The sequence below is a fragment of the Phaeodactylum tricornutum genome, chromosome 12, assembly GCF_000150955.2.
Source record: "Phaeodactylum tricornutum CCAP 1055/1 chromosome 12, whole genome shotgun sequence".
Taxonomy (NCBI): domain Eukaryota; phylum Bacillariophyta; class Bacillariophyceae; order Surirellales; family Neidiaceae; genus Phaeodactylum; species Phaeodactylum tricornutum.
In genome coordinates, this window is record NC_011680.1 from 492384 (window position 1) to 518866 (window position 26483).

General features: G+C 46.2%; 11 protein-coding genes across 11 annotated transcripts; 5 read left to right on the forward strand and 6 right to left on the reverse strand.

The window, feature by feature from the left end:
• Positions 1–505: 505 nt before the first annotated feature.
• PHATRDRAFT_37240 (predicted protein) lies at positions 506–937 on the forward strand (the record flags this gene model as incomplete). The annotated part of the gene is made up of 1 exon (XM_002181179.1): positions 506–937. The coding sequence occupies one exon, from the start codon at positions 506–508 to the stop codon at positions 935–937; it is 432 nt and encodes a 143-aa protein (XP_002181215.1).
• Positions 938–2333: 1396 nt separating this feature from the next.
• Positions 2334–3787, reverse strand: PHATRDRAFT_37241 (predicted protein; the record flags this gene model as incomplete). The annotated part of the gene is made up of 5 exons (XM_002181351.1): positions 2334–2560; positions 2749–2884; positions 3000–3151; positions 3228–3461; positions 3691–3787. The coding sequence occupies 5 exons, from the start codon at positions 3785–3787 to the stop codon at positions 2334–2336; spliced, it is 846 nt and encodes a 281-aa protein (XP_002181387.1).
• A 1428-nt stretch (positions 3788–5215) lies between these two features.
• On the forward strand, positions 5216–7957 carry PHATRDRAFT_47114 (predicted protein; the record flags this gene model as incomplete). Its single annotated transcript, XM_002181180.1, has 1 exon — positions 5216–7957. The coding sequence occupies one exon, from the start codon at positions 5216–5218 to the stop codon at positions 7955–7957; it is 2742 nt and encodes a 913-aa protein (XP_002181216.1).
• Positions 7958–8618: 661 nt separating this feature from the next.
• Positions 8619–9705, reverse strand: PHATRDRAFT_37243 (predicted protein; the record flags this gene model as incomplete). Its single annotated transcript, XM_002181352.1, has 2 exons — positions 8619–9055; positions 9144–9705. The coding sequence occupies 2 exons, from the start codon at positions 9703–9705 to the stop codon at positions 8619–8621; spliced, it is 999 nt and encodes a 332-aa protein (XP_002181388.1).
• Positions 9706–10226: 521 nt separating this feature from the next.
• Positions 10227–11608, reverse strand: PHATRDRAFT_47115 (predicted protein; the record flags this gene model as incomplete). The annotated part of the gene is made up of 3 exons (XM_002181353.1): positions 10835–11608; positions 10744–10755; positions 10227–10669 (listed from the first exon to the last, which is right to left on the reverse strand). The coding sequence occupies exons 1-3, from the start codon at positions 11601–11603 to the stop codon at positions 10227–10229; spliced, it is 1224 nt and encodes a 407-aa protein (XP_002181389.1). The 5' UTR covers positions 11604–11608.
• Positions 11609–11879: 271 nt separating this feature from the next.
• PHATRDRAFT_47116 (predicted protein) lies at positions 11880–13594 on the forward strand (the record flags this gene model as incomplete). Its single annotated transcript, XM_002181181.1, has 1 exon — positions 11880–13594. The coding sequence occupies exon 1, from the start codon at positions 11915–11917 to the stop codon at positions 13592–13594; it is 1680 nt and encodes a 559-aa protein (XP_002181217.1). The 5' UTR covers positions 11880–11914.
• Positions 13595–14377: 783 nt separating this feature from the next.
• On the forward strand, positions 14378–16680 carry PHATRDRAFT_47117 (predicted protein; the record flags this gene model as incomplete). The annotated part of the gene is made up of 2 exons (XM_002181182.1): positions 14378–16055; positions 16127–16680. 2 exons carry the CDS (start codon positions 14378–14380, stop codon positions 16678–16680), a joined length of 2232 nt encoding a protein of 743 aa, XP_002181218.1.
• Positions 16681–17069: 389 nt separating this feature from the next.
• Positions 17070–18016, forward strand: DEI1 (delta-3,5-delta-2,4-dienoyl-CoA isomerase). Its single transcript, XM_002181183.1, has one exon. The coding sequence runs from the start codon at positions 17099–17101 to the stop codon at positions 17972–17974; it is 876 nt and encodes a 291-aa protein (XP_002181219.1). The 5' UTR covers positions 17070–17098; the 3' UTR covers positions 17975–18016.
• On the reverse strand, positions 17990–19441 carry PHATRDRAFT_47119 (nucleotide-binding protein). Its single transcript, XM_002181354.1, has one exon. It carries the CDS (start codon positions 19392–19394, stop codon positions 18015–18017), a length of 1380 nt encoding a protein of 459 aa, XP_002181390.1. The 5' UTR covers positions 19395–19441; the 3' UTR covers positions 17990–18014.
• A 614-nt stretch (positions 19442–20055) lies between these two features.
• PHATRDRAFT_47120 (predicted protein) lies at positions 20056–22302 on the reverse strand (the record flags this gene model as incomplete). The annotated part of the gene is made up of 1 exon (XM_002181355.1): positions 20056–22302. One exon carries the CDS (start codon positions 22300–22302, stop codon positions 20056–20058), a length of 2247 nt encoding a protein of 748 aa, XP_002181391.1.
• Positions 22303–24081: 1779 nt separating this feature from the next.
• On the reverse strand, positions 24082–24903 carry PHATRDRAFT_13590 (predicted protein; the record flags this gene model as incomplete). The annotated part of the gene is made up of 1 exon (XM_002181356.1): positions 24082–24903. A coding segment is annotated over one exon (822 nt), but the record flags the coding sequence as incomplete, so codon positions are not given.
• Positions 24904–26483: the final 1580 nt, after the last annotated feature.

A 26483-nucleotide genomic window follows, 5' to 3' on the forward strand; every position in this document is an offset into this window, starting at 1 on the left:
GACCTATGCTATAATGCAATACTTGGATCAAAGAATTTCTAAAACAATGAGTGGACAATTACATGCTACAAACTAGTCAATAAGCGGAACTTACCCAAACAGACATCAAGCAACCCAGTGAAAGGATATATGACCAAGTATATAACAAGCGTGATAGATGCTACAATTGAATGACTGGCATACAAAAGACCAGCATCTCAATACAGAAAGTAGATAAAAACATAATGTGAAGCAACTCACAACTTAGAACAAGGTAACAAACAGAACGGTTAAATCTAGGTTAAGCAGTAGATACGGATAATCTACTGGGAACGAACAAGTATTTCAATACGTCTATAAACGTTTCTTGAGATAGGCAGCAATCGTGATTACCAACGCGACGTACTTGACGAGCGTGAACTCGATTCCCTTCGACGGAAACGAAGATTAGTATCGTAAGTAGACAAGCAAGGCTCTCGTTTTTGGGCGGGAGAAAGGATTTGACAAAGCTCTTACGGAGAGCCACATGGGCGAAGACACGCCAGGGACAGAAGAAGCTAAGAAGATCAAAAAGGAAAACGACACAACCTACTACTTCCTTATCCAATCTGTGACGGGGACAGCCTTTCCGTACGTCGAGAACGCGAACGGTCATGCGCGTACGGCGTGGAAAAATCTGTGCAAACAATACACACCTGAAGAAGAAGACTTGGTGGACCTTGAGTCGAGATTTGTCAAATGCATTTTGACCAATACTCAGAAGGATCCGGAAGAATGGTTTAACAATATTGAATACCTGAACGCTCAAGTCGAGAAGATCTCCAAGCAGAGCAAGACATCTGAAATTCAGTTAAAGGCTCATGTCATCGCGAACTTACCAAGCGAGTACTCGGAGGTCATAACGGCATCTGTTGTTCAGTCCAGTGAACAATCCCACAAAGTGCCAGCTCATCATTGATCTTCCACAACTTCCATAATCTCAATAGACAGCCTTTCTTTCACATGTATATATACCTTTAGAACTATAAATCCCATACTTAGTTGGTGACTGTGGTCGTGAGAGTTAGGGTTAAAGTCACTGGTATAGTTTCAGCTCTGGACTTATGGATAGTGGAGCCCTACTTGTACGTTCTCATGCGGGCTCGTCTGCCGTCGTACCATTCTCGTTAACACTTGTCAACGACGCTATCAATATCCGGGTAGCCTAGTGAAATGTTTTCGACGAGATATGTAGTCGGAAAATACGGAACATAGAAAACCGTTTTGACCGTCGTATTGGATTGCCCACGCAATAAGGAGTGTGTGTATAGAGTGCCTACTAACTGTTACACTAACTGTGAAGATCATTCAATATTACGACCCTACCCACCCTATAATATCATCTTCAAGTGTTTTTGGGTAATTCAGCGTTTGATAACGTAAAAAAAAAGCACGGCCGCTTGATTGGCAGTGAGTGTGTCCCAAGGAGCTGAGCTATTAACTGTAAATTGCCTGGGAAAGTTATGTTACTATTAGTGCTTCATGTTGTTGGTTGGCATTGCTCGAAAACATACAAGGAAAAGGAGGCTCCCAATTCACAACCTATGTAGTTGACTGACTATTAGATACAAACAGAGAAGCATACCATTTACCATATTTTGAAAGGTTAAAGGAAATAATCTATTATTGTGGATGATTAGACAAGTGGATGATTGGATGGTTGGACAATTGTACAATTGTATGATAAATTATAGCCACGCGATGCTACAATTTGATATTACTATCTAGAGTGTCTATTCTACCGGCCCTTGTCCTCAGCTGAGGACGCAAAAATAGAGAAACAAATGGGCCAAATCCTGTAGACACGGTACAAAACTATACAGGTAAACAGGATTTAGCTATGATGGTTAAGAAACACGTTTTTACCATAAACACTAGGAGTTACTTGTATCCACTTAGTACTACAAATTCTTTAACTACCATGCAAGGGAGTCAGATGTTGGGCAAAGCATGGCTGCCCTCCCGTTGTGTAGCAAATCCATGGTTCTTTAAAAAATTTATTTAAATGGGCCAAATCCTGTAGACAATCCTGTAGACACAGTACAAAACTATACAGATAATAGGGATTTAGCTATGATGGTTAAGAAACACATTTTTACCATAAATACTAGGAGTTACTTGTATCCAATTACTACTATAAAGTCTTTAACTACCATGCAAGGCAGTCAGGTGTTGGGCAAAGCATAGCTGCCCTCCCGTTGTGTAGCAAATCCATGGTTCTTTGCTTTCAATTGTCTCAACATCTTTGCATACAGAGCAAACATATGTGGTCTTCTTGGAACACACCAAACACCTTCCCTGCTGTCTTTGATTTTTTATAGTACATCTTTGTTCTTTCTTTTTCTTTTGGTGGGTGTTAGATGTGTGGAGAGACCAAATTGTGGCTCTCCAGTTCTGGAGATTGTTGGGCTATCCTTGTCCAACTCATCCCTCCCAACTTTGCGACTTCCAACACTATTGTACTGGTTGTCAACCAGCTCCTCGGCTAAGGGCATGTAGAAATCCTTCTGCTTTTCTTCCCGTCCAGCAGACTTTCCTATTCCTGTACATTGGCAGTAGGCTAACCATGTGTCTTGGATATATTCTCGTTGCTGACTTCACAACCCCAATGAATCTCAAGCCAATCCTCTTAAGCTTGACAGCTGTCACAATGGAGGCAAAATAAGAATCAGCACACACAATCTGAACTCCCTCACCAAGGACAAACAAATTCTTTGATAATCTTTGCACCATGAGGTAGATATTCATCCTCCTTGTCACCCTCTTTGTCAGGAGGGTGCAGTCGTGGACCATAGTTGGGCCCAGCTACTGAACTCAAACTTTGTGGTGAGTATGAGGATTCCAAAGAACCGAAGAAGTTCTCCGGCTGTGATTGGATGCTTGTTTTGTTGAGCAAGCATAGTATTTGTAAGCCAACACATAGTAGTCAGCTGGGTCGGCGGAAACATGAGCAGAAAATATTCGAGGCGCGAAAATCTCACCTCATTGTCAGAGTCTTGACCAATAAGGTCACCAACTGAAGTACGGATATGGAAGTGCCTAATATAGACATGGCCATTCACATCCAGCTGGGTTTTTCTTTCATTCACATACCACTCTGTTTGGTGCACTGTGGCTACCGGGTTTTCGGACTCTGTGTCAACCAAGGTATTGGTGTCAACCGGGTTCTCGACATTTTCGGCTACTGGGCTATCGGGCTCTGTGTCGACCAAGGTTTGGGCTCTGTGTGCAGGTCTCTATGTCAGCCGGGGTCTCAACTATTTCGGCTACCGGGGCTTCAACACTTTCTTCCATCCAGTTTCCGGCTTCCATGTCTGCTTCTGCTGCCTCTGCTGCTATTTCCTCAATTAAGGACATTCCTTCATCTTCCGGCAGTACAAATGCCTTTACACTCCAAATGTTCAGTGTTTTTTCCTTGAACAAACTCTCTCCAAAATCATAAACTGTTGTAATCAAAGTAGAGGTACACCCGGTTGAAACGGGTACAGAGATAGTCGTGACGTCTAGAACCGTTCCAACAAGCCGCTTGGAGTGCTTGTTGACGCCATATCTCCGTGCACACTTGCTCAGATGCACAACATGACAAGCATTTGCCATCACCTTCCCTCCAATTCTAAGTCTAGGATCCCTCACTGGCATGTCGGACAATGCATTAAGCCTAATTTATATGACATAAACCAAGTATTGGGGATGTAATGGCCATTTCATTGACGTCCAGACAAGCCATTTTACCCGCCGAAAATCCGATGAACTTTCCGTTGACGGTCATTTCTCGGTCACTTTTTGATATTAAAGCTTGCTACTTTAGGAGTACAAGCATTTTTATCTGGGAAAAGCTTCCTCTTGATGGGCCCTGGGAAAGGCAATGAATGTCTAAAGATCTCTCTTCTGCTTATATGTTGCGCTGGTGTCTAGAGCTCATTTCTTGTGAGAAATATAGCAAACTGGCACATGCCACTTACAGCTAGCTCAAACGGAACCGTTGATGGTAGAACTGTATCAATTTTGCTGTATACAATGGCAGCTTTGTCAATGCTATCTGCAACTGTCACAGGATGTTTATGGCAACCATTTGAATCTGCCTTACTGTTATTGTAAAAACCTACACTTTATGTTAGAGAAAAGGACAAAGGAAAGACTATACAGCTCCAGTAAAAAGGTTTTTTCGCTAGGGGAAAACTGAAGTGGCCTTTTAAGATTCGAAAATTTGAATCAAAATGTTAGTCTTGTTTGCTTTATTTCAGTCTTGTTTGCGGTGTTTTTGGAAATGTTATTTGCGGTGTTTGCGGTGTTTCGGTCCAAAACACCGAATTTACAGTTAAGGCGGTCTGTTTATTACCATAGGTCTGAAAAGTGGCCTCACCTGAGGACTGGTCCTCAGGTGAGCACAGAAGTAGAATAGACACAAGCACTTTTCAAGTCGCTTCATGCGACATGTCCTTTTCTGCCAGACATGTCACATACAAGTGCCATTCTTGACAGAAAAGAAGGGATTCGAGTTCTTTCTTGGCATATTGATATCTCGCTCTGTAAGTGTTCACTCTCTTACATTAGTCAAGACAAGGCTTTTTAAAAGGTTGCTGCCAGTAAGGAGTCACGAAATATTGGAAACATGACTATGTAAATTAGGCTTCAGTCCTTGCAATTATTACAAATCGGCGGCCAAATAGCACACATAGCAATATAGAGTTTTTAATTCCCTTTCTCTCTCATTCAATAATGTAACGGTAAGTTAGGAAACCAGTCACGCCCCATTTTGATTTCTTGGCGGTGAATTCGAAAGGCTTAGGTCCAATCTGCGAATTTCCTTATTTTCAACTTTTTTTCAGAAAGTGTGTTCCATTCAACATAAAGTGACTGTTTCGTGATATGCCGGTCTATAGTAGTTAAGGCGAGTCATTTCTAGTCACGCTTTTGTACGATAAAAATTGATAGAGGGGCCTATTGATATTCACGATCGTGAACACTGGGTCACAGTATACTCGTTTGTAGACGGTTGTAGCTCATACGAAGGCCTCTACTCGAGGGGTCGACGTAACGAAATGATTGTCCACGATTTATATCAACTGACCGGTACCCGCTGTTTTCCAGTGGACGTCTCGTTCCCGTGAAAAAGCAACGCGCACAAAGTATTTCACTTTATATTGGCTGTGAATCTTCCCTGGATTTTGACACCAAAGCATACGCTACAATCACCATGGTAGTAAAATACGGCTTGCATGTATTCGTATGCCTAGCATTCGGTATCCAATGTTCTTTGAACGGCCTTTTCTGGCTTCTTCGAAATGAGCAACCTGTACCTGGATACGGCGTCTCCTCTGCGCAACTACAGCGCTCGACAGATATCGTTGCAACTGTACCACGAAACGAAAAAGAGTCCCAGCGTTTTGTGAGAGGTACTAGTCTTGTGAGCAAGAATTCCGAGACAGGCTCATACACGAAAAGCGGCTCTGTCGGAATGGAAGTCAAGTTCCCTGGTAGTCCAACACTGGACGACGAACAAACACATATCGAAGTGGCAGAAAGTATCGCGGTTTTGGATGGGACACTTACACTTACTTTGGCGAACTCTTCGATTGTTGATTTGCCGAAAGAGCTATCTCTGGCACGCAACTTGCCTGCTTCGATTCCTGGTGCCAATAGCGAGCAGGCGCCAATTAAACGCACGCCAATACAGGGAGATTTGTCCGCCCGTGGTAGGTCGACACGCTTTCCCTCAATCGAGAAGCGCGTGGAGCTGTACATGGGTGATTGGTATGTACCGGACAGCTGCCTTGATGCAGTAAAAGGAACGATTCTGTTCGAACGAAACGACGATGATGGGTCAGTCACTTTTCAAAGGTACACGACGGGAAAGGCTGTCGAGACGAAAAGTGTAGGGACAAAACCAAGCTCGAAATCCACATTTGCTATCGATTTCTTTGCTATCCGACAGCAAGCCGAATACCAAAGCACAAGCGCAGAAGACAAAAGTGCTACTCAGGATGTGGCTAATGCGTTGTGCAGCTCAGTCGATATGCAGGCATGGAAATATAACCCTGTCGCGGCGCCACTGCTGGTGCGTATTGGAGCAGATGGGGAGCATTCTTCCTCATCCCACAACCTACCGCATCTTCGTGCCATTCGTCGAAGTCAGAAACATGAAACTACACGTTTACAAATTGCCGAGAGTGGTGCTTGTTTGACTCTACTGTCGCACTTTCCGACCCTGGACAACGTTGCTGTGAATGACGATGTATCTCCGATTATTTGGAATTTTCGCTTACAAGAAAAGCGTATGAAACAAACGATTTTGAATATTGACACTGATTGGTCGAAGAAGCGAAACCAGACGCTTTCTCGTCAACACTTTGTTGATAAAGACGAGGAAAAGATTGGCAGTGAGAATGTACCCGGGGCTACAGAAAGCAACTTCGCTGCTAAATGTCGAAGAAGGCCTGTCTGTCGGCTAGTTCTGGATTCCGCAGATTCGAAGCTTGTCAAAGCCATGTTGGTCGGCTCGCACTCCATGCCCGACACCATCGGGAATGTACGAATCAAGGCACCTGCTTTGACCAAAAGGAAAGAGCTGGAGTCAAAGGCGCTAGTGATTATGCCCAGTAATACGCTTGATCTTGCCTCGGCGCTTCTGTCGAAGTCAGTTGTTATGATGCCATCCGCGACCACCACATCATGGTTGATGGAAGATCTTCTGGAGCCGTGGGTGCACTACATCCCGCTTGAGTCGGACCTGTCCAATGTCGAGCAAAGGACGCAATGGGTCGTCGAGCACGACCACGAAGCCGAAACAATCGCCAAGCAGGCGACGCTGTGGATGGAAGACCTGATGTTTGGCAAAGAAGCAGCAAACGACAACGAGGCGGTCGAACAGCTTATACTACGTCGTTACAGTGCGCTGTTCCGACCACAGGGTTCGTCTGAGGCAAGCGTGAATCGACTGGTGAAGTCGCAGATTTCTACAAGTCATTCGGCGTTGACAGCTGGCAACCGATCCATCCATGCACTTATCGAAGGCTCCAAGCGAACGGCGATGGTAGACTCTGATGCAGATGTGGCAACCGCCGTCTGCTATAAAACTTTGTTCGGTGCTGTTGACTTGTATCGGTTCATTCAATGGGCAGCTTACAATCACATGCTCGGTTTCGATCGCATTTTCGCCTGGTACCTACCAAGCATTCGGAACTACGAGGGATTCGACCTCCTGGCTAGCTTACCATACGTTACCATGATTGAAAATGTAGAAGGCGTTGTTAAGGAGGTCCGACCTGGGTACGAACGTGTAGTAGGCGACGGCGATCAGTTCGCTTTGGAAAAGACGTGTCTGAAAGGCGTAGCCAAGGACTATGATTGGGTCTTGTTTGCCGATGCGGATGAGTACTTATGGTTCAACCAGAGTATCGGTGTCAAGGAGTTTCTGCACGGTAATAGCGGAAACAACACCTACCTCTCGTTTGGGAAGTACATGTACACACGAAGCCACGGTGTCAACGCTTCGGACAACGGCTTCGGGTTGGACGCTTACCCGTTTACGACTGGACGCTACTGCTTTGCCAAGCCGTCGTATGCACCGGAAAAGCGTGCATTGTACCTTGGAGATCCGGTGTGCCCCCGACACTTTGGCCGTTCCAAGGTCATGGTGAAACCCGCATTTCACGATAAAGTCAATGTTCACGGCACACACATTCCAAATCCAGAACAGCAATCCGTTCATTTCCATTCGGATGTGGCTCATTTCAAGGAATGGCCGGATATCTTTAGTAAGGTCAATCCGATCTTGCAGGAGAAAAAGTCCTTTACAGTTGAAGCCGACTCTGGACTGACCCTCCACCACAGTTTGGACAGAGCTCAGAAAGCCAACCCGGACGGCACATACAACGTATTCTATGATGACAAACTTAGCAATTGGCTTAGGTTCGTAGCGACTCGACGAGGCGGGTAGAAAGGAGGGAACAAGGAACCATAAACTGAGCTTGCAGCCATCTAGCATCCGTTTTTTGGCTGGTGCAAATTTCATTTTTTCTGTAGAAGGAAGGAAATTTTCTTGATTGTGTAAAATGGACATCTTGCGTTGTACCATCTCAGCTAAGTGACGGTACGACAATACTTTAATATGCACTGTATAAGAAAGACTATCACTAGCTCTCATGTCTATTAACTGTGAGTCACACGTTTTATTCAGCGCAAAAGTATCTGATTAGCTATTGCTTAAAAGCTTGACCAATGTAGCTTACTATACATGCAATAAGCTACTTTTCGGGATGGCGTTTCAAAGTTCGCCCGGGTGAGAACACGTCTTCGACCGGTACTGTGCGCTCGCTGGAGCGAACGCGTCTTTCGAACTAGGTTAGGATGGTCGATATAAGTTATGCGACCTTTGGCGCTCGAAGTGGTTCACAGTCAAGACCAATTCTTGACGGGTCCATGTTGCTGCCCAGGCTAAATCAGAGCGACAACGGCTTTGAGCTGGAGGTGCCCGTTGACGAAAGCGAACGGCGAGTATACTTTTTTTACAGTTGCTGTTAGTTACAAATATAATTATTCCAAGTTCAATAACCGACCAAAGACTTCCCAATTCGACAAGCCTTTGAGGAATAGCCCCTCTACTCCAAACGCTCGCTCGAGAATAGTTTATGAACACGAACTACCAGCCCCTTTCCCAAATACATTTCGTGAGCACTGCCATGCAGTGATCGGTGGACTAGCTGCCATCCATCCTCATGCTCTCGCTCGTCAACTCTACCCTCTATTTTGGGTATAAGGTCGTCCCAGACCGACAGAACAACATCCTCAAACCAACTAATAGTGGCGCTACCGCGGAGTGCAGGGATGCGTCGATCGGTTGGCACTTCTGAAGCACTAGCTACCGTATTCCCGCCGGTTTGTGTTCCATACATTTCTTGCAAAAACAAGAAATTGGCCTCTCCGGGTTGCATATTTGCTTCGGGCTGAGATGTATAGTCCATGCATTCTCCTGTATTGGCGTTGTTGAAATTTTCGTCAGTATGAGGCAATCCAAAGCCGTGCCCGATTTCGTGACCTAACCAATATGGACCAAACTCAATGCAAAAGTGAGGACGACTGGAATAAAGAAGGAACAACAGAAAGCCAACCCGCCCTTAACTTACACATCGTGTATTGTTTCTGTGCGTCGTTACCACCGGACAAGTAAAACTCATTCATTTTAGCCGTACTCGAAATTATGCGAACACCATTTTCAATAATGACCTCATTGATACCTTTCCAGCGCGTGTCGCCGTAGTTTCCGTTACAAACCTTCATGACACCTTCAACTGCTTGACAACTGGAATCAACGGAGCTGGCGGACGTCGTCAGGTCTAGAACATCCGGATTCCCGGCATCCCACTCTTGAACTGCGCGGTCGAAATAGACATTCCAGCGCTCGTCGAGAGCGTTGACAATTTCGAGGTTGAGTCCGTTGCCACTGTTTCGCCATCGCGGGGCGTCGTCTGGGCCTGTCGCGTTGAACGGATCTTCATGAAAGAATTCTTCCCAGTTCGGAATGAAGTCGGAAGGTTTAAAGTTGTTGGGTATCAGATCTGCCGGGGTGTTAGCGTCCGTCAAGTGGACTGCCAGGAAGATGCCAATTCCAGTCAGCGCGAGAAATCCGATGAGACATCTGCAAAAGCCGCAGCGCAGACCGCCACCATTATAATTACTGGCACCCATCAAAGTGAAAGAGAGTGGAATGAATTAGATGTCAAAATGCAAGGATTTTCCGATTGCTTTTTGTTGTCCTCGTTGACTGTTGGGAAGTATTTGTGGGTAAGATGGAGAATGGGCAAAGGTAAATGGGAAGGCCGTTGAACCAGTCCCTTCTGTTATTCACCACCACCCCCTGCGCTGTCCCTAACGGTAATCGTGCTTACTGTTATCAAAAACCCGCTTTATTGTTGGGTAAAAATATTTACTGTTAGCTTCCGTTGAATATGAACAACGGGGTTAACATAGCACGTTCGTTGTTAAATACTGTGCGACACATTAGACGTCACATGCGTTACAATACTAAATTTAACGTAACTGTGTATAATGGCGTCATGGCGCAGCTACCCCCTTCATTCTTTTTGACACCCTTTCTTTCATTGTAAAAAAAGGCAGCTGCTTTGGAAACGCCGAGAGGCCAAAGTTTCTACAAACGTTTCGTGTGCAGATCGAAAAGACCTTTACAATTATGTTTGTAAAATGCTGCCTTAAGGGAATAGTTTGCGCACACGCAGACTAATTCTTGGGCCCAATGGAAACTCGTGCAAGCTACCTTGAGCCGAGCGATGCAGAAGAAGCCAACCATCCTCGTGTTCCTTGCCGTCAGTTCGATTTTCTATTTTCGGAAGTACCGTATCTCGGGCGTAACGGATGGAGTGTTCCAACAATCGGCGACTACCACGCAAATCTCGAGCACGTTTCCGATTGCCTTCAGGCAACTGAGAAGTCGGGGAAGATTGATTTCTGGACGGTTCATCACTATCATCTACTCCACCCGAGCTTGGTAGCCTACCGTACATTTCGCTCAGGAACAGAAAATTCTCTTGATTGGGCTGCATGTTCACTTTTGGATCGTTTGTGTAGTCCATGCATTCTCCTGTATTTTCGTTACGAAAGTCTTCGTTCGTGTGTGGTAGTCCAAAAGCGTGCCCTGTGAGGTAAATAGAAGATATTTGTAAAAAAACCTTTTTCTGTTTTTAGCAGACCCCAGGTTTCAAGACATACCTATTTCATGACCTGTTTCCAAAAAGTCAAGCAACTTGTCAGATGTTTCCGATAAAGACACCAATTCTCGAAGACTCCGAGCAAATCTTACACATCGTGTACTGTTTTCTGTTGTCGGAGGCGTCTGCAAGATAGTAGTCATTCATCTTGGCTGTGCTTGCTATTATTATCCTCTCATCCAGCAAGAGCAGTTCGTTGATTCCGTTCCATCCAGTTTCCCCATAGTCTCCGTTGCATACCTTCAAAGATCCTTCAACTGGCCCGCAAGAGCTGGAAACTTCCGAGCTTTGCGCAACTGGCACAGAGAATAAATCTAAAACGCTCGGCTTACCCGTATCCCATTGACGAACTGAGCGCTCAAAATATGGCATCCAGCGTTCGTCGAGAGCCTGAATAATTTGAAGAGAGAGACCGTTACCGTCGTTTTGCCACCGAGGTGCATCCTCCGGACCGGTGGCGTTGAATGTGTTTTCACCGTCGAAAAGGTCTTCCCAATCATCGGGCAAAACATCGCCTGGGGAATCCGAATCTGTAAAACGGATGGCCAAGAAAATTGCGAGACCAGCTAGAACCAGACAAATTATAGTACTTCCGCAAAGACATCGGCAAGCTCTAGAAACGTTTGACTTGGGTGTATTTGAGGTCATCATAGATTCGATGCTGCTGCGGGGCTGACAACTTTCCATGCATTTGTAAGCATCGATTGCTATGTAACGAAGTCCGAAAAGGAAATCGAAAGCTTCGTTTGGAAGCCGATGGAAGATCGCAGGCAATTGATTGAAATCTTGTACGTGAAGGAGACATGAAAACGCGGAACATGAAAGAGCGTTTAAGAGAGAATCACAACATAAGATTTCCATTGATACTCGTACGAAGTAGTTTGAGGTCGAAATCAAACTAATCTACTGTTCGGGAAGGCTGGCTTCCTAGGCAACAATAACGATGTCGTGTGCCTTTACAGTCTGTCCGTCTCTCGATAGTCTTTCGCCATCTACGTTCCGACAAATCAAAACGAGAGCGGTTGTCCAAGCCACTTGTGGCAAACACTGACTGTGAAACCACAACAAAATCTGTAGATCATCTTGCAGTCAACTAATCCTGGCTATGAACAAACAAAGACCTTCACATTCGAGTCCTTGATTGCTGAACCTGGTTCTTACAATTTTTTGACATGACGTTGTCTACTTCCAGTAATCGTGGTCCATTAGGACCTTTCTTGCACTCTACACCACTGATGCCTCGACCTCACGATCCTTTTCTAGGTCTTGCATCGCACTGTATTCGAGATACATTTGGGCCTACAGTGCAGCTTACTGCCGATGCACTGCAAAGCCGGGGCGGAGAATCGACGTTGCGGCAAATTCTTTCGCATGTAAAGATGAAGACACCAAAGCCGGCTAGGCGGCTGGGGCTGAAAGCTGGCAGTAGTCCGACTGACGCCGTATCTGTACGCGCATCTCTTATGGTACTTATTCAGCATTCGATTGTGACTGTGCAGTACACTAAACAGCAACAAGGAGTGGCAACGTACACTTACAAATACCAAGCAGAGCAAGCAATATACATTCCACGATATGGCAAATACATTGAGTACGTCAAGAAGGCCCTGGATGCGACGGCGGCGTGCGTAGTTGAGACACTTCTCCTTGCGGGCCGTCTCCGTACAGTCGATCTTATATTACAAGCAGTTGAACGGGAGGATTTGCCCAAGTCTGATCGTTATACGGATCGTCAGATGGTAGTGGATTCGTTTTGGAAACTTACCAATGGCGGGTTTTTGCAGCTTGTGGAACCAATAAAGCTCCTATCACAGGACGACGACGAAGAAGCGGAATTTGAAGAGGTCCAGGTCCCGCCTCATAAGAAGGCCAAGGTTGCCACATCCATTGGGACAGGCGAAGACCCGGCAGCCGTCACAATATTGACTTCCAACTCTCATTACAAGAGTACACTCCCTGTGGACGCGGTCTGGAGAGTAAACATTCGAATGCTCCACGATTCCATACGAGCCTTTTGTGTTGGCCGACTGGTTGCTGAAATTTTTGGGCACAAGGTTCAGTCAGCTGGTAGTCTTGTAACAGCGGCGCTTAAGTATAGGGCTAACCAAGAGCATGTCGAAGCAAAAAAGGAAGGCCTTACTGTTGCAGCGTCTGATATATCGTCATTTGCACCGCAAGACATTGTTCACTTCCTTCCGAAAACTGTCGTACAGGGTCTCGAAAAGAAGATGGGAGGGGTCACAATGGCCGTGAGTTCGGCATGGGAGGAGTTGTCGGTTGTGCGCAATCCAACCGTCGTTCGACGCGTGGGAGATGACCGCTATGAGATTGCTTGCTCGCAACTTGTGGCGTATCTACGCAAGCGTACAGTACACCAGATCGTCCACGACCGACATGGTGAAGTGGCTGCTCGTGTAGTTTCCATTCTTGGAAAAAAGGGATGGCTGGAATCGGACAACTTGGCTTCGTTTGCAATGATACCAGCCAAGGACACGAGGGAAGTTCTACATCAACTGTATCGCAGCCAGTACGTTGAATTGTTTCAACTTGCAAACTCTCGACAGCACAACCCTGCGAGTACGATCTACCTCTGGCTTGTCCATGAACAGCGATTGGTACAAAAGGCTATCGCTAATGTTGCTTCTTCTCTGTGGTATGTACGTCTACGACGACAGCATCAAATCGAAATAGGTAAGGACTGGATCGAGAGAGCCCAACAAGCTGACGATACGGACGAGAACGATCACGAAATGGACAAAGTAAGCTATGAAATGTTTTGCTTGGGGCTGGAACGATTAGACTGTTCGACTTTGCAACTCGATGAGACCTTAATGGTCCTTCAAGATTTTTAGGCTGGCTCTTTGGGAATGTACTTTGTGTTTCATTCATTACAATCGTTGCAAAAAGGCTACCATCAAGAAAAGGTTTGAGGAGTCGAACAGTAGAAGGAACCAGGTTTTGTGATGTACTGTTCCTCTAAGCACGCAGTATCGCACCATGCAGCAATAGTTTTAATCAAAGATCAATTGCGCATAGAAAGGTGGCTGCATATCATGCAGACAACTAATAAGTTCATAGGCTGCCAATTTTGTCGTAGTGCGAACTCGAAAACGACACCAACGTGTGGCATTGGATTTCGACATCACGTATTTCAGGCGACATGCGACTGTTGACTTCAACTTTTCAGGGAAGTTATAGTATTCGGCCAGTCTCTCCACCTCAGCTTGGTCGCTCAGAAAAAGATACTGGTGAACACAAAGTGACAACATTCAAAAAGAGTCTGAAACTCTATCCAAGCAAAGAGTCTATATCAAAGTATATATATAGCGAACAAACTGGTTCATGGTTTTCAAATGTTCGCGTACCTATAGACCTTCCTTTGGACAAGTGATCCGTGGTGTTATTCAAAACGATTTTGATTAAGTTTAAACGTATATTCGATTTTGATTGTGACAGGGAGCAAATCCTCCCATTTTTCGACGTGAATATGAATCTATATTTTCTTGCATTGGAGCCACCATGATTCCGCGTTGATCGGGCTGAGATTTCAATGCTCAGCTAGACAATCTACAATACGACACGGCTCGATGAAAAATCGGTCTTTTCTGCAAGGAAATGATTTACTATTAAACAAAATGCTCGCTGATGCGACCTTTACGATACTCAACAGTTGCAGGAGTTGGATATCGAAATTTTTGTTAGTTAAACGTCTGCCCTGGCGTCTCTTGTGTTTATCTGCATCGCTCTTTTCGCTGTATATTCTCTTGCTCCGAAAATCTTTATTCGGCGATGGTCCCACCTTGCAGGGAGGTTCGATAGGTCGGAAATTCGACAATTCCCTCAAGCGCCTTCTATTTCGAAGACGAGCTCGAATGTATCGGCAGCGCTTCAAAGCCGAATTTGGTTTCGATTTACCCCGAGTATCGGAAAAGTCTGCAAATTCTATCGGAGTTCCTGTTTTGCTCAATACATGGCTTGCTGAATCACTCTTTCTGGCCAAACATCGCAAAAACTCTCGGATGACTGCAGAATTGTCTTTGAGTGCGGTGGATTCGGAGACGCACGTTTTTCGACTGATGCAATTTGATGTGAGTAGCTGGTACAGGCCTCTCTCTTCCTGGCAAGGAAACAGCGCAGTGATTTGGAATGAGATTGAAATCGAGCAATGGATTGACATCAAGTTTGCAAGCTTTCAAGGTATCGGCGCGATGTGGTCAAAGCACGAGCGAATTCAATTCTGGGGTATGTGCGCAGTATATTTTTATGGTGGAGTTTTCGTGGATCACAATATACGCTCGAGGACAGCTCTCCCTATTTTTAAGGCGGCTTTCGGCCAGGATCGCTTTTGGCACCAGCTTAACGAGGACGGTTCCCTTCATTATCTTGCCTCAACACCCAAGCACCCAAAGCTCGAGTGTATTTTGGACGAAATCTTGACTCGTCGGAACGAGCGTGGGGCAAACTCTATTGCTTGGTCACATGTAACACAATTACTACAGCTACATATCTGGACAGGTTTTGATAAATACAAGCCCGCGTGCTGTCCTATAGTTTACGAACAGAGGAACTGGTCCCTATCTTCGACATCGAAGCAAGATTTCCTCCCAGTTAATGAAGAGATGGTTGTCGCACCGTCAGCCCTAGTCAAACGCTTCGATGTATCAGTTCAGGAGCAGCCATCCACGAGGTCGGTAATTGGGATTCCGAAAGAACCGTGGAGCAAGGTGCTCAACGACAATCAATGCTCGCCGGGATGGCTGTGCAACCGTTGTCTACGCTTCCCATGGTTTGGGAGCTTCTCCAATTGTAAATCTGTATGCCGCTCTTGTTACACAGATCAAATATGTGCGGCCAACGACATTGACCTAACAGATGAGATTGTAGTTGAAGTCATTGTCCGCGAGCGTCCTGGCAACCATACCAATCGTATTCCTCGGATCATACATCAAACGTGGTTTGAAGAACTACATACAGCGCGGTACCCTCATCTGCAGCGATTGCAAAATTCATGGAAAGCATCGGGATGGGATTATCGTTTCTACACCGACGAAGACGCTCGGATGTTCATACAGAAGAATTTTGCTAAAAGGTTCACTTCTGCGTATGATGCCATTATTCCGGGGGCGTTCAAGGCCGACTTTTTTAGACTACTTGTATTGCTAAAATACGGTGGTATTTACAGCGATTTCGACGTGCAACTCGATACTAACTTGGACTACTTTGTCACTAAAGACCTTTCATTTTTTGTTCCGAGAGACGTTGCAATCGATCATTGGGCTGGGGGGAATTACTGTGTTTGGAACGGTCTTATTGGTGAGTTTTTAGGCCTTCCTCGACGACTGTACTGGGCTTATCCTGCTAACCGTTTGCCTTGGGATTTGTAGGGGCAGCTCCCGGTCATCCAATCGTTGCACAGGCGGTCGAGGATATTTTGAATCGCATTTCGAGGAGGGAGGACTATCTTGACATAGAAAGCAGTCTTTGTCGTGGAAACCTTGACGCTGAAATATGGAAACTCCGAAGCTTCCCCATCCTCCTTGTGACAGGTCCTTGCGCCTTGGGAATATCGCTGAACAAAGTCTTGGGCCATCACAACCTGGTCAATGAGATCCTTCCTGGATGGATGATTTTCTCGCAACATATGACGGAGGACAAAGCTGAAATGAGTGATAATTGGGGAGATATTCTGATCTTGCATACCGATCGACACGATTTAGGGGAGCTACGCTTCTCCGATCTTGGGAGAAACTTGCTTGTTGCTTCGTCAAATCAAGACTATTTCGCTAGATCTGCAGTCCTTTTTGAGGCCGATCCACAAAAGATGCCTCAGCATTACAGCAAAAGTGAGAGTGATATAGTGGGTTCAACAGCGACTTACAAAGATGATAAGGTTTCCAAGGAACGAGTTGTCGTAAAGGTCACATTCACAGTGAGGTGAAAAATGCGATTTTTGGATTGATTAGCTCGGGTACCTGGGACACCTGATATACACCAATAACATTGGGCTGATACGATAGTTTTATTGATGCTGATTCCGTTCTTGTCGGTTTGGAACATCGTTTCCTAGCTCTTTAATTCTGCGTTTTCATGTCGTCGGTATCAGAATCACGTGGCAGTACCTATAGCATGTTCTTAGCCTCGGTGTAAGTTTTTGCTTTCAAAGGTTAACAGGGGGATGGCTAGTACGCACCCCTTTTCGTGAATGAGACCCACATCCACGACTCTTATATTTGTAACGTGGAACTGCCTCGTTCATTCAAACTATGAACAACGATCTCCATCACAGTCACTGTCAGTGACATTCGTTCTTGCTCATAAAAAAAGCCATGTATACCAATCTCTGAGAATGTACTACGATGGATAATGCTTCTAGGCCACACCCTCTCAATGATGAATTCGCCTATGTTGAAATATGTACCTTTCCCGAAATTCCTCATGTAACCGTAGTTCGTCTTGACCGCCCGCGCAAGCGCAATGCCATAAACTCTGCATTTTGGAACGAGATTGGGCGTGTCTTCGAAATAATCGGCAGCATTGGTGACGGGTGTCGCTGCGTACTCCTTACGGGAAATGGGGCAGCCTTCTGTGCGGGAATTGACATAGGCGACGTTGCGTTTTTTCCTACGGCGTCGCCCACGTCGACAGACGTGGCCCATGTTGGCATATCATTTCTGCCAAAATTGAAAGCAATGCAAGACTGTTTTACGGCGCTAGAGCAATGCTCGGTGCCGGTTGTTGCCGCTATTCATGGTCAGTGTATTGGGGCGGGTATCGACTTGATTTGTGCAACGGACGTACGGCTATGCTCTTCAGAAGCGGTATTTTCTGTCCGTGAAGTGGCTTTGGGCTTGGCAGCAGATGTTGGCACGTTGCAGCGGTTGCCCAAAATTACTGGTAATCAGTCGTTGGTTCACGAGCTATGCTTGTCGGGCCGAGACTTTCACGCGATGGAGGCGCTCGGCATTGGGCTCGTGAGTCGAATTTCTGAAAATGTTTTTGCCGATGCTCTGCATCTTTGTGCCACAATAGCTTCACACAGTCCAGTCGCTGTACACGGGACCAAAAAGTCGTTGCTGTACGCAAGAAATCATTCGGTAGCAGATGGTTTGGATCAGATTGGAGCATACAACGCGCTCGCGTTGCAGACTATGGACCTTCCAGCGGCTTTTGCGACACGCTCGCAGAAGGAATCTCCATGTTTCAATGATATCCCGGCCTTTTCAAAACTTTAGTTTTAGGAATTCTCGACAAGTAACCTCATTGTATTTATGTTTACCACGAGTCTCTATCATCTTCGAGTCGGCGTTTCCTGCTGCTTGCAAATGTATGCAGTGGTTGTGGATAGCCCCAAGTCAAAATCAAGCGATCCGTAGAGGAAGTGATTATTTCGCCTGTATCCGGAACCTCGGCGATTGCTTGAATTCCCTGTAGGTGACCGCTGAGAATCTGAGTAGGGGATCCATCGTCTTCCAGCGAAAATCCAAGTAGAACCCTGCCATTCGGAACCCATACTGTTGATGAGTTTCCGTTCTTTGTGATTAACAATGGTCTTCGGTGAGTCGTCGATTTCGACTTGGCAAGGGGTCGTCCTCCAACAGAATTTGTGAAACGTTGGGGCGCCATGGAGGCGGGTCCTCGCAAATCCCAAAGTTGCATCTGTCCATCAGAACTGGTGCTAACGATGGAATGACCATCCGGCGTGAAAGCTAGCCCTGTTACTGATCCTTCGACCGACCATATAGACTTGCTCTCCGCGAGATGGTAATCATTTGGAGCCAATTTTTGTTTTGTGATTTTTAAATGAGAGTAGTCAGCCTTAAAGCGATTCGAAACAGAAGGCTCTTGGCATGCGTCCCGGTCTAGAGTAGTAAGACACCCGGTACTTCCTGCTTTACGAATATCCCATATGCGTATACATCCGTCTTGACCCCCACTGGCTAAAACGTGCTCGGCCGTTGGACACCATTGGACGGTAGATATCCCTGCTCGATGTCCCGTCAAGGAATGTGATGACGTACCAGTCCGAATGTCCACGAGTTTGACGGCATTGACCCGCCGCGAACCTAAAGCCGCCAAATTACCTGACCACAAAGATATCTCCATACAGCTTGGCCGAGCGAAGACTTCTTCTCCCATTGAAGTGTTTTCGAATTCAAAAGGGGCAAGTCTTGTGACTGGAGTCATTTCGTTGGTGTCCCACAGCAAAACGTGGCCGTCGGTAGAGGCCGAGAGAAACATTCCACTGTCTAACGGATACCAGAGCGCACTAAGAATAGCAAGGGAGTGACCCCTAGGTACTTCACAACTTTGTTGACCGGTTGCAGTTGCGATGAACGAGCGCGCGATTGGCTGATGCACAAGCTCTTGTTGTTCAGAACCAGTCTTCCCCAGAGGCGATGCTCCCCACCGCGACAAGTCATATACCGACACGATCCCCTCCATACTTCCTGATAGCAAATAGCGACAGTCTAATTTGTGCACATCTAACGAGGTGACGCATTTATCAGGGGCCCGTATACTGGGTGTTGAAATCAGCGCCTTCATAGAACGCTTCCGAATGATTTCATTTGAAAATGCTCTTGCCGTACAATGGCCGCTCTGTCGAAGCTGCCACAGCGACAAAATTGAGGGGTTGTTAGGGTGCGATGACATTTATTTTTGTCACGGGCGTATTGTGTAACCCCTTACAGAAGGCGCTCCTCCATTGAGCTTCCAATCCCATCGAGCAACTTCGGCCGTAAGAACAAAATAGAGTTATTTTTAAGTGAGGAATGGGAAAACCTTATCGATGTTTATGTATCTCTCAGCCTATATAGTCACAAGTGACTGTATTTTCAAAATACAATACTGACTGTGAATGGGCAAAAGTTTAACAGGATTGTGGCGTCCGTACCAGATACCATGCCTTGACTTATGTTGGATACGAACGAGACACCTGCTTTTATGGGACCTGTCGTTACTTTTCTGCTGACTTTCAGAATATAGCGTCCAACAAAGTACCTACTTCGCGTCTCCAGCTTCGCACAAATTCTTATTCTTCAGTCAATCTATTATGCAAATGCGGGAAAGCGAAGCGATGGTCACAGAACGCTGATTGTTGATTAAATTGAAAATGTAAGACAACAATAATTTGAACTAAGAAGTGAATGGCCACTCTGAGACAAAAAAAGCAGAAGTTTTACTGAGTCATAAAATAACCTATAGAAAAACTGATACAGTAGCCACGCTAGCTCACTAGAGCAAGATTGACGTGTCCCAAGGTATGCGCACTTCAGAATGTAAAAGCCCAACCTAACTCATAACAATACGGCCGCTACAGGAGTTCGCTCTGTGCGAACAGTCCAGGAATTGCCATTATAGACTCTGCTTCAGTTTCCGCGCCTTGCCTTCCTTCGCTTTCCTCGGGATACAAAAGACGAATTGCCGGAGTCACCTTGGAGGCCATCACTAAGTTGCTGGGTGACAGACGCATGAAATCGAACGCAAAGATGACCGGGATTGATCCTTCGTGGTTGACTGGAGTTGGTGGAACCTTTGGATATCGCTGCGAAAAATGCGTAAGCACGACGCATTTGGCTTTCATTTCCATTCCAACCGAAAGAGCCTCTCCAATGGTAGAGTGCCTTTTCAAGGCCGCTTCAACTTCCATTCCGTCTTCAAAAGTAGCTTCATGGATTAGCAAGTCAGCGCCTAAAGCACACTTGGCGAGCTGGCTGGAAGGACGACAGTCGCCACTGTAGACAAGCTTACCAAAACAAGTGCCCTCTAAAATCAAGCCAAAAGAGTATGGACAGTGAGTCACCGGAACCGCAAAGCTACTATCAATTCCGAGAGCCTCTTTCAGTAGAAAGCTCGCCTTTGCATTTTCTCGGATCAAATCATTGCAATTAACGGCAACGTATGCGCTCGACAGGTCAGAATCCATGGAACAATACTCCGTCAGGAACGAAATAATGGGTGATGGACACATTAGTAACAAGGGGTCGGGCGCCTTCCGATCGTGGAGTAATCGTAGAATCCCCAAGTGATGATCAGCATGTGGATGCGAGATCCACACAGCTTTGATGTGTGCAAGTGTACTTGATGTTGGACCACTGTTTGCGCGGAGGAGTTGTCCAACTGTTCCTTCTCCAACGTCAAGAAGAATAGAGTTTCCATTCGGTGAGGTGAGACAAATTCCGGACACATTCCGATGCTTGCATGGTATTGCGGACCCGGTACCTGTGAAAAAGAGCTCCCCTGAAAATGATTCATTCACGCATAGAGCGCATTCAGCCAAAAGCTCCTTCGCCAACGTGGAAGCTCCCGAGTCCTTCACTAAAGTTCTCGCTTTCTCTTTGCCATCATCTATGTTATAATCAACGAAGTCTGAAAAGCCAACCTTACCCCGAGGTAGTAGAACGAATTCTGAGCCCGCACGAGCCAGCTCAGGTCCATATGGTCGTCTCAACGTATTTGGCTCTCTAACCTGTACATACAGGTCCGGGCAAACGAGAGATCGACATAACGCGCCGTGCGCCGCTGATCGAAACGGGGTGCCATGTGAGTCCGCGCTAATATCGGTGTCCAACAGTAAATGCTGTACGGTGGACGGAAATTCGTCTCTCCATTGCCGCGCAATTTTGTCACCAAACGAGCTCCGACTAGCAATATGGATCGCAATTTCCAATTCAACTCCCACCGAGCTTATTACTCTCTTCATTGTCATTTGCTTGAAAAATACTAAAAGCTGCTCTTCAAAGAAATCTTCGGGATACCGCAATACAGCGACACCTATTCCTGGACTATCTGGTTGCACAGTCTGATTGCTTGTCACTGTACGTTGTTCGCCAGAAGCGTCGGAAAAGGTCACACTGTTCCCACTTTTCAACATCCCATACATAGGTCCTTTCGGTACCCCAAGCCTTTTCGCTTCGTTGGCCATGAACTTTCCTGGAAAACGTGGTGTCCAGAAGAGGTAGGAAAGAGTTTTGCGCTCCGGCAAAGTCCTAGAACGCTTGCGATCGCCGATACGTCTTTCCACAAAAGGAAAGCTCTTTACAGAAAAAAAAGCTCCTTCAGAAACTGGTTGACCACTTTTGCGTTTACGAGTTTTTGGGAGACAAACACGAATGCCCTCGACGAGCCCTTCGTGGACGTTCAGCCGAAAGGAATCTCGTCTCATAAAGTGCCGCAGAGACTTGAGAAAAGAGTTAGTCCCTTCTGGTCCAAAAACGTTGAGGCCCTGTGCCGTATCCGTTGGAAAGGGGGGCAAAAGTTGTGTAGAATTATTGCTTTTGCGAACTTTGGCTGCGGCGGCAGCTTTTGCGTTTTCGATGGTCGCGTTCTGAACATCGCTAGCTGTGAGAATCATCCCTGGTAGGCCGCCGATGGATTCATAAGACAGATGCGTCAAGCAGACGGCCTTCACTGTCGAAACCCGCTGCTGGGAGTCTAGAAAAGACCGTTGGCTTCCTTCTCCACAGTTGATCAAAATTTTGGATCCATCAGGCTCCACGAGAAGAATGGCAGGATTGGAATCAACAGACGATGTCGTCAAAATTCGCACCGAAGCTGTCATGGTAAACGAGGAATTTGACTGTTGATGTAGGGACTCTCTAGCTAGGAAATCACCAGAAGCTTGCGTCTGTTATTCACAAAAGCATAAAGATGGCAAATGCACTGTCAGAGAGATATATTTTGCTGTGTCGAAGATAACTGCGGGAGAGTTGCTCTCCGTATGGTACTCTGACACGAGAGTGAAACTGCGCCTCGAAAATCGATGGTCAAGAAACCGTAACGGCATGTTCCTTTACAGTGCTATTTCTGTCTATAGTTGTAGTGAAACCATGGGTTTCGATGAATCTAGCCCGGATAGCGCACTCGCCAAGCTCACGACTATTGCGTTAATCGTATGGTCGCATGACGATCTCATCATCGGCGGGCGTATGTTTTAGAGGAAATTCACTATCAGTAAAGGGGATGGAAAAGATGAAAAACTCACAAAAGGGGACAGAACGTGTTCAGTCTATGTAGTATCATTTTGCGCTCGTATTTTAATAAGTATTCAAACTATTTAAACTAAACGCCAAAACTTTGTGCCGGATGCCGACGTTTTCCGGCAAGATATTTATTGCAGGGTGTCCAATGAGAGATCTCAGGGCGTCCCACCTGCCACCGCGAAGGAAACACGTTTGTTTTGGTAGCAACCTCTTTGGGAACTTCAGACGACAATCTGGAAGGCTGCAACGGTAGCTACTCTGGATTAGTTGGTCCTGGACCGTCGACGGAGTCGTAACGGAAGCGTTTTCATCACAACCCTTTCTGTCCCCTATTGGGAGTTTTTCAGTTTTTCACCTTTTCTCATCCCCTTTAGTGAATTTCCTTTATGTTTTACTGATAGAGGAAATTTACTAATCCGGCCAAATCCAAGATTTCATTGTGTGATGTACACTTAACGTAAGTAATATTTTTATTAAATGAGCGCGAATGATTCCACTGTAGTGTGTACCGACAGCGAGTGGACCAGTAAACGACGAATATAGTTTTATTCGATTTGTACCAGCAAGTCTGATTCATGCCAATGCATGAGAAGTATGTTCTCCGTGATCGATGCCAAGTATATAGGATTTGTTTGACAAGCAAATGTTAATTGGTTTTGTCACTTTGAAGGTACTTAGTGGCAAAAAATACTACTTACTTACATTCCATTTGAATATCTCGGATATGCCGGAATAGGGGAATTCGGTCTGGACGAGGCCCGAATAGGAAGTTTCCTCTTGTTTTAACAGTAAATGACTATGGCAGAAAGACCTCATGTCTCACAACAATTGCTTTAGACCAAGAGTAAATCTTTCTATGTGGATCGACACTCCACCGGAACCACTCATTACATTTATGATGACCATGGCTTGTCTGATTTCGATGAAATGGTAACTCTTTTATAGCTGCAGCAATATGTAGAGAGAGAGACGATTCCTAGCTCTATGAGTAGCGGAATGTTTCACTGTCAATACTGCTACTGAGCTGCTTTCTCCGTCGCTGCCTTGGACAATCCCCGTCCTTTTCCATTCGGATATAAGTTGTTGAACTTTTCGAAACCTGGCGGAGGATACCCTTCTTCACACCACCCAGTATATGTTATTTCCTTGGTTGTCATATTGAGACCGACTATTTTCAGATATTCCTCCAACGGTCGGGCTTTGCCCATCCCATATTGCTCAACTGCCGTCAAAAGGCTGCGGTGTCGCATCATATCCCGAGCTGCTTCAGGATATCCCAGTTGAAACTTTATGCGATCCAGTACCATTGCTTGGAGTGGGTTATGAATGCCCGGGGTGGCAAAAAGGCGGTGTACAGATTCCCAAAATTTGGGTTTGTGTCGACGCACGTACATGTGGCCAACCACCGACCGGCTTGGACTAAAGATATCGTAGCCGGCAGTCCACAGACGAGTGCTCATTATGATTTCTTCACCCATGAAAATCCAAGGTAGGAACGGGTCAAACGGAACCTCGCGTAGGAAGTTCGAGTGGGCTACGAAATAGCCAGCCGCCGTAAACGGTGCGAAGGCAGGATACTCCAACTGTTGCGGGTCGTATCCTGCTCCTTCCAATCGAATAATTTGCGATTCTAAATCTGAAGTGGCAAAGACTGGACCACACAGTCGAGCACCCGCTCTATCTGTACGCTTGTCCAAGTCGACCAAATGCGACGGTGGATAGTGGCTTAGAATTGGCTTCGAGGAGGGTGCCTTGTTCAGCATGTCAACCGAGATACTATCCCAGTGGTTGGCAAAAGTCATATGCGCATCAATTTGCATGTACCATTGCTCACCGTACCAGAGCTTGCTGGTAAAGTACCGTGCCGCGTACGGGCCGAGCGATTCCGGTTCGTCAATATTGAGGACACGAAGCTGACTATTCGCGCAAAAGGGCTGCCCAAGATCGGTGTCGCAGAATTTCTGGTAACAATCATCATCTGGAGGAACTTCTACCATGGACAGATTCGATAGCACACCTGATTTGCAGTCTTGGTGGCAGTTTTGCTGTGTCAGGCCAATGAACAATTTTTCAGGATTCTTGGCTTTTTCGTAAGCTTTGTATACTGTATTGAAACAGTTCTCGTCGCGATACGTCGCTACACTAAGAAATATACTACCATCGTCTCGTCTAGGTGGCATACGCCGAAGATACTCACGATCCCAGGGATAGAGCGTTTTTACAGCGAGGTCATGGTAGGCCTGCCAGATACCTTCGAAAGTTGCGTGCTTGGCTTCTACCAGGGTTTCATGAAGCTGATGAATCCAGTGATCCAAGTATTCAATAATTTCTTTGAGCTCCATAGGAGGCTGGTCTGTCGCATGATGACTCATGTCGTGTCCGTGGAGTATTTCTTCAACGGTTTCGGTCCCGGCCTTGACTTCTGCGAGTCGCTCTCCGATAATTTCGTGCTTCTGACGAAGTGTTCGTAACCGATTCGGCAAGTTCCCTTCGGTCAGCGTCTTCAAAGCCGCCGAGATCTGTTCTCGCTTGTGCGCTACAACCGTCTTTAGGTTCTGAGACATACGAGCATGACCTTCCGTTGGACTCGATGGTTCTGTGGTGCTGGACCTACTATCAACGGCAAGGTAAAGCACTGCACCAAACAGAATAATGAAAATGGCAATTACCGCCGGAATACCGCGCGACGATTGTCGGTGAGATGGCCGCTTGATCGTGGTCATTGCGCTTGTATGGCAAAGCAAGCGTGCGATAGACCGATTCGCCAACCTTTACAAGAGCGAAGGAGTAAGGTATGCCCAACGGCGAGGCGTTACGAATCCAGAGCGTCACGGGTCATCCTCTTTTTTTCGTCATTCCTTAAAAGAGGGAGATGGGTGCAAGGTGTGCAGAACGCCCAGGACGAGACGTACCTTTCCGCTCTGATCCTGTGAGTGTTCGGTGTTTGTGCTTTCATTTTACTCGCAGGATTCATCCGTCCCGCACATTCCTTCACTGTCAGTGACTGTGAGTCCCGCACTCGAACGACAGAATGGGCAAAGCTGGGGCCGGGCCTTATAAGCCTTCGACGAAATGGCATCCATCCTAGTATAAGGTCATCATTTTGCTACTGGCACCGCTAGCTAGAGAGCTGCTTTTCACTGGATGAGATTACGGTCATTGCAAGTGGATGTCGGACGAATTTTGATTCTGGATGAAAGCTGTGGTCTTTGCCCACCGATGCTCCTATTGCCTTCGGTATGGCGGTAGTCGGATTGTAACGTGCGGTGTGCATAGGTGAATGGCATCGCCGCTCGCAATCACTCCGAAAAAGAACAGCAATCACTTTCTGACTGGGAGAAGCCATCGTTTCTTCGCTGAGTGGATGAAGAATAAAGGTGTCAGTAACGAATGAAAGGTCGTAGCAAGGACACTTTTATTCACGTAGCAAATATAAGCTTCTGCCCATTGACGAACTTTATACATCGACAACAACATTGTGACTGCGATCAGAAAGATTACGAGAAGGAAAGAAACGCAGCTAATTACTGTGTTGGATTGGTTAAGTAACTGTGTGCATCGGAGAACACAAGACATCCACGGTCACCTTTGACGTCGTAGCACTGTTGTTCCGGCATTCGAAACCGACGGCATTGCAAGAAGGTGTGGTCGAGGCGCTTCCTATAAGCTTCTGCCCATTGACGAACTTTATACATCGACAACAACATTGTGACTGCGATCAGAAAGATTACGAGAAGGAAAGAAACGCAGCTAATTACTG

Excerpts from the sequence above, each read along its gene's own strand:
- DEI1 (XM_002181183.1), top strand. The coding sequence starts at position 17,099 with ATGGATAATGCTTCTAGGCCACACCCTCTCAATGATGAATTCGCCTAT.
- PHATRDRAFT_47119 (XM_002181354.1), bottom strand. The coding sequence starts at position 19,394 with ATGTCATCGCACCCTAACAACCCCTCAATTTTGTCGCTGTGGCAGCTT.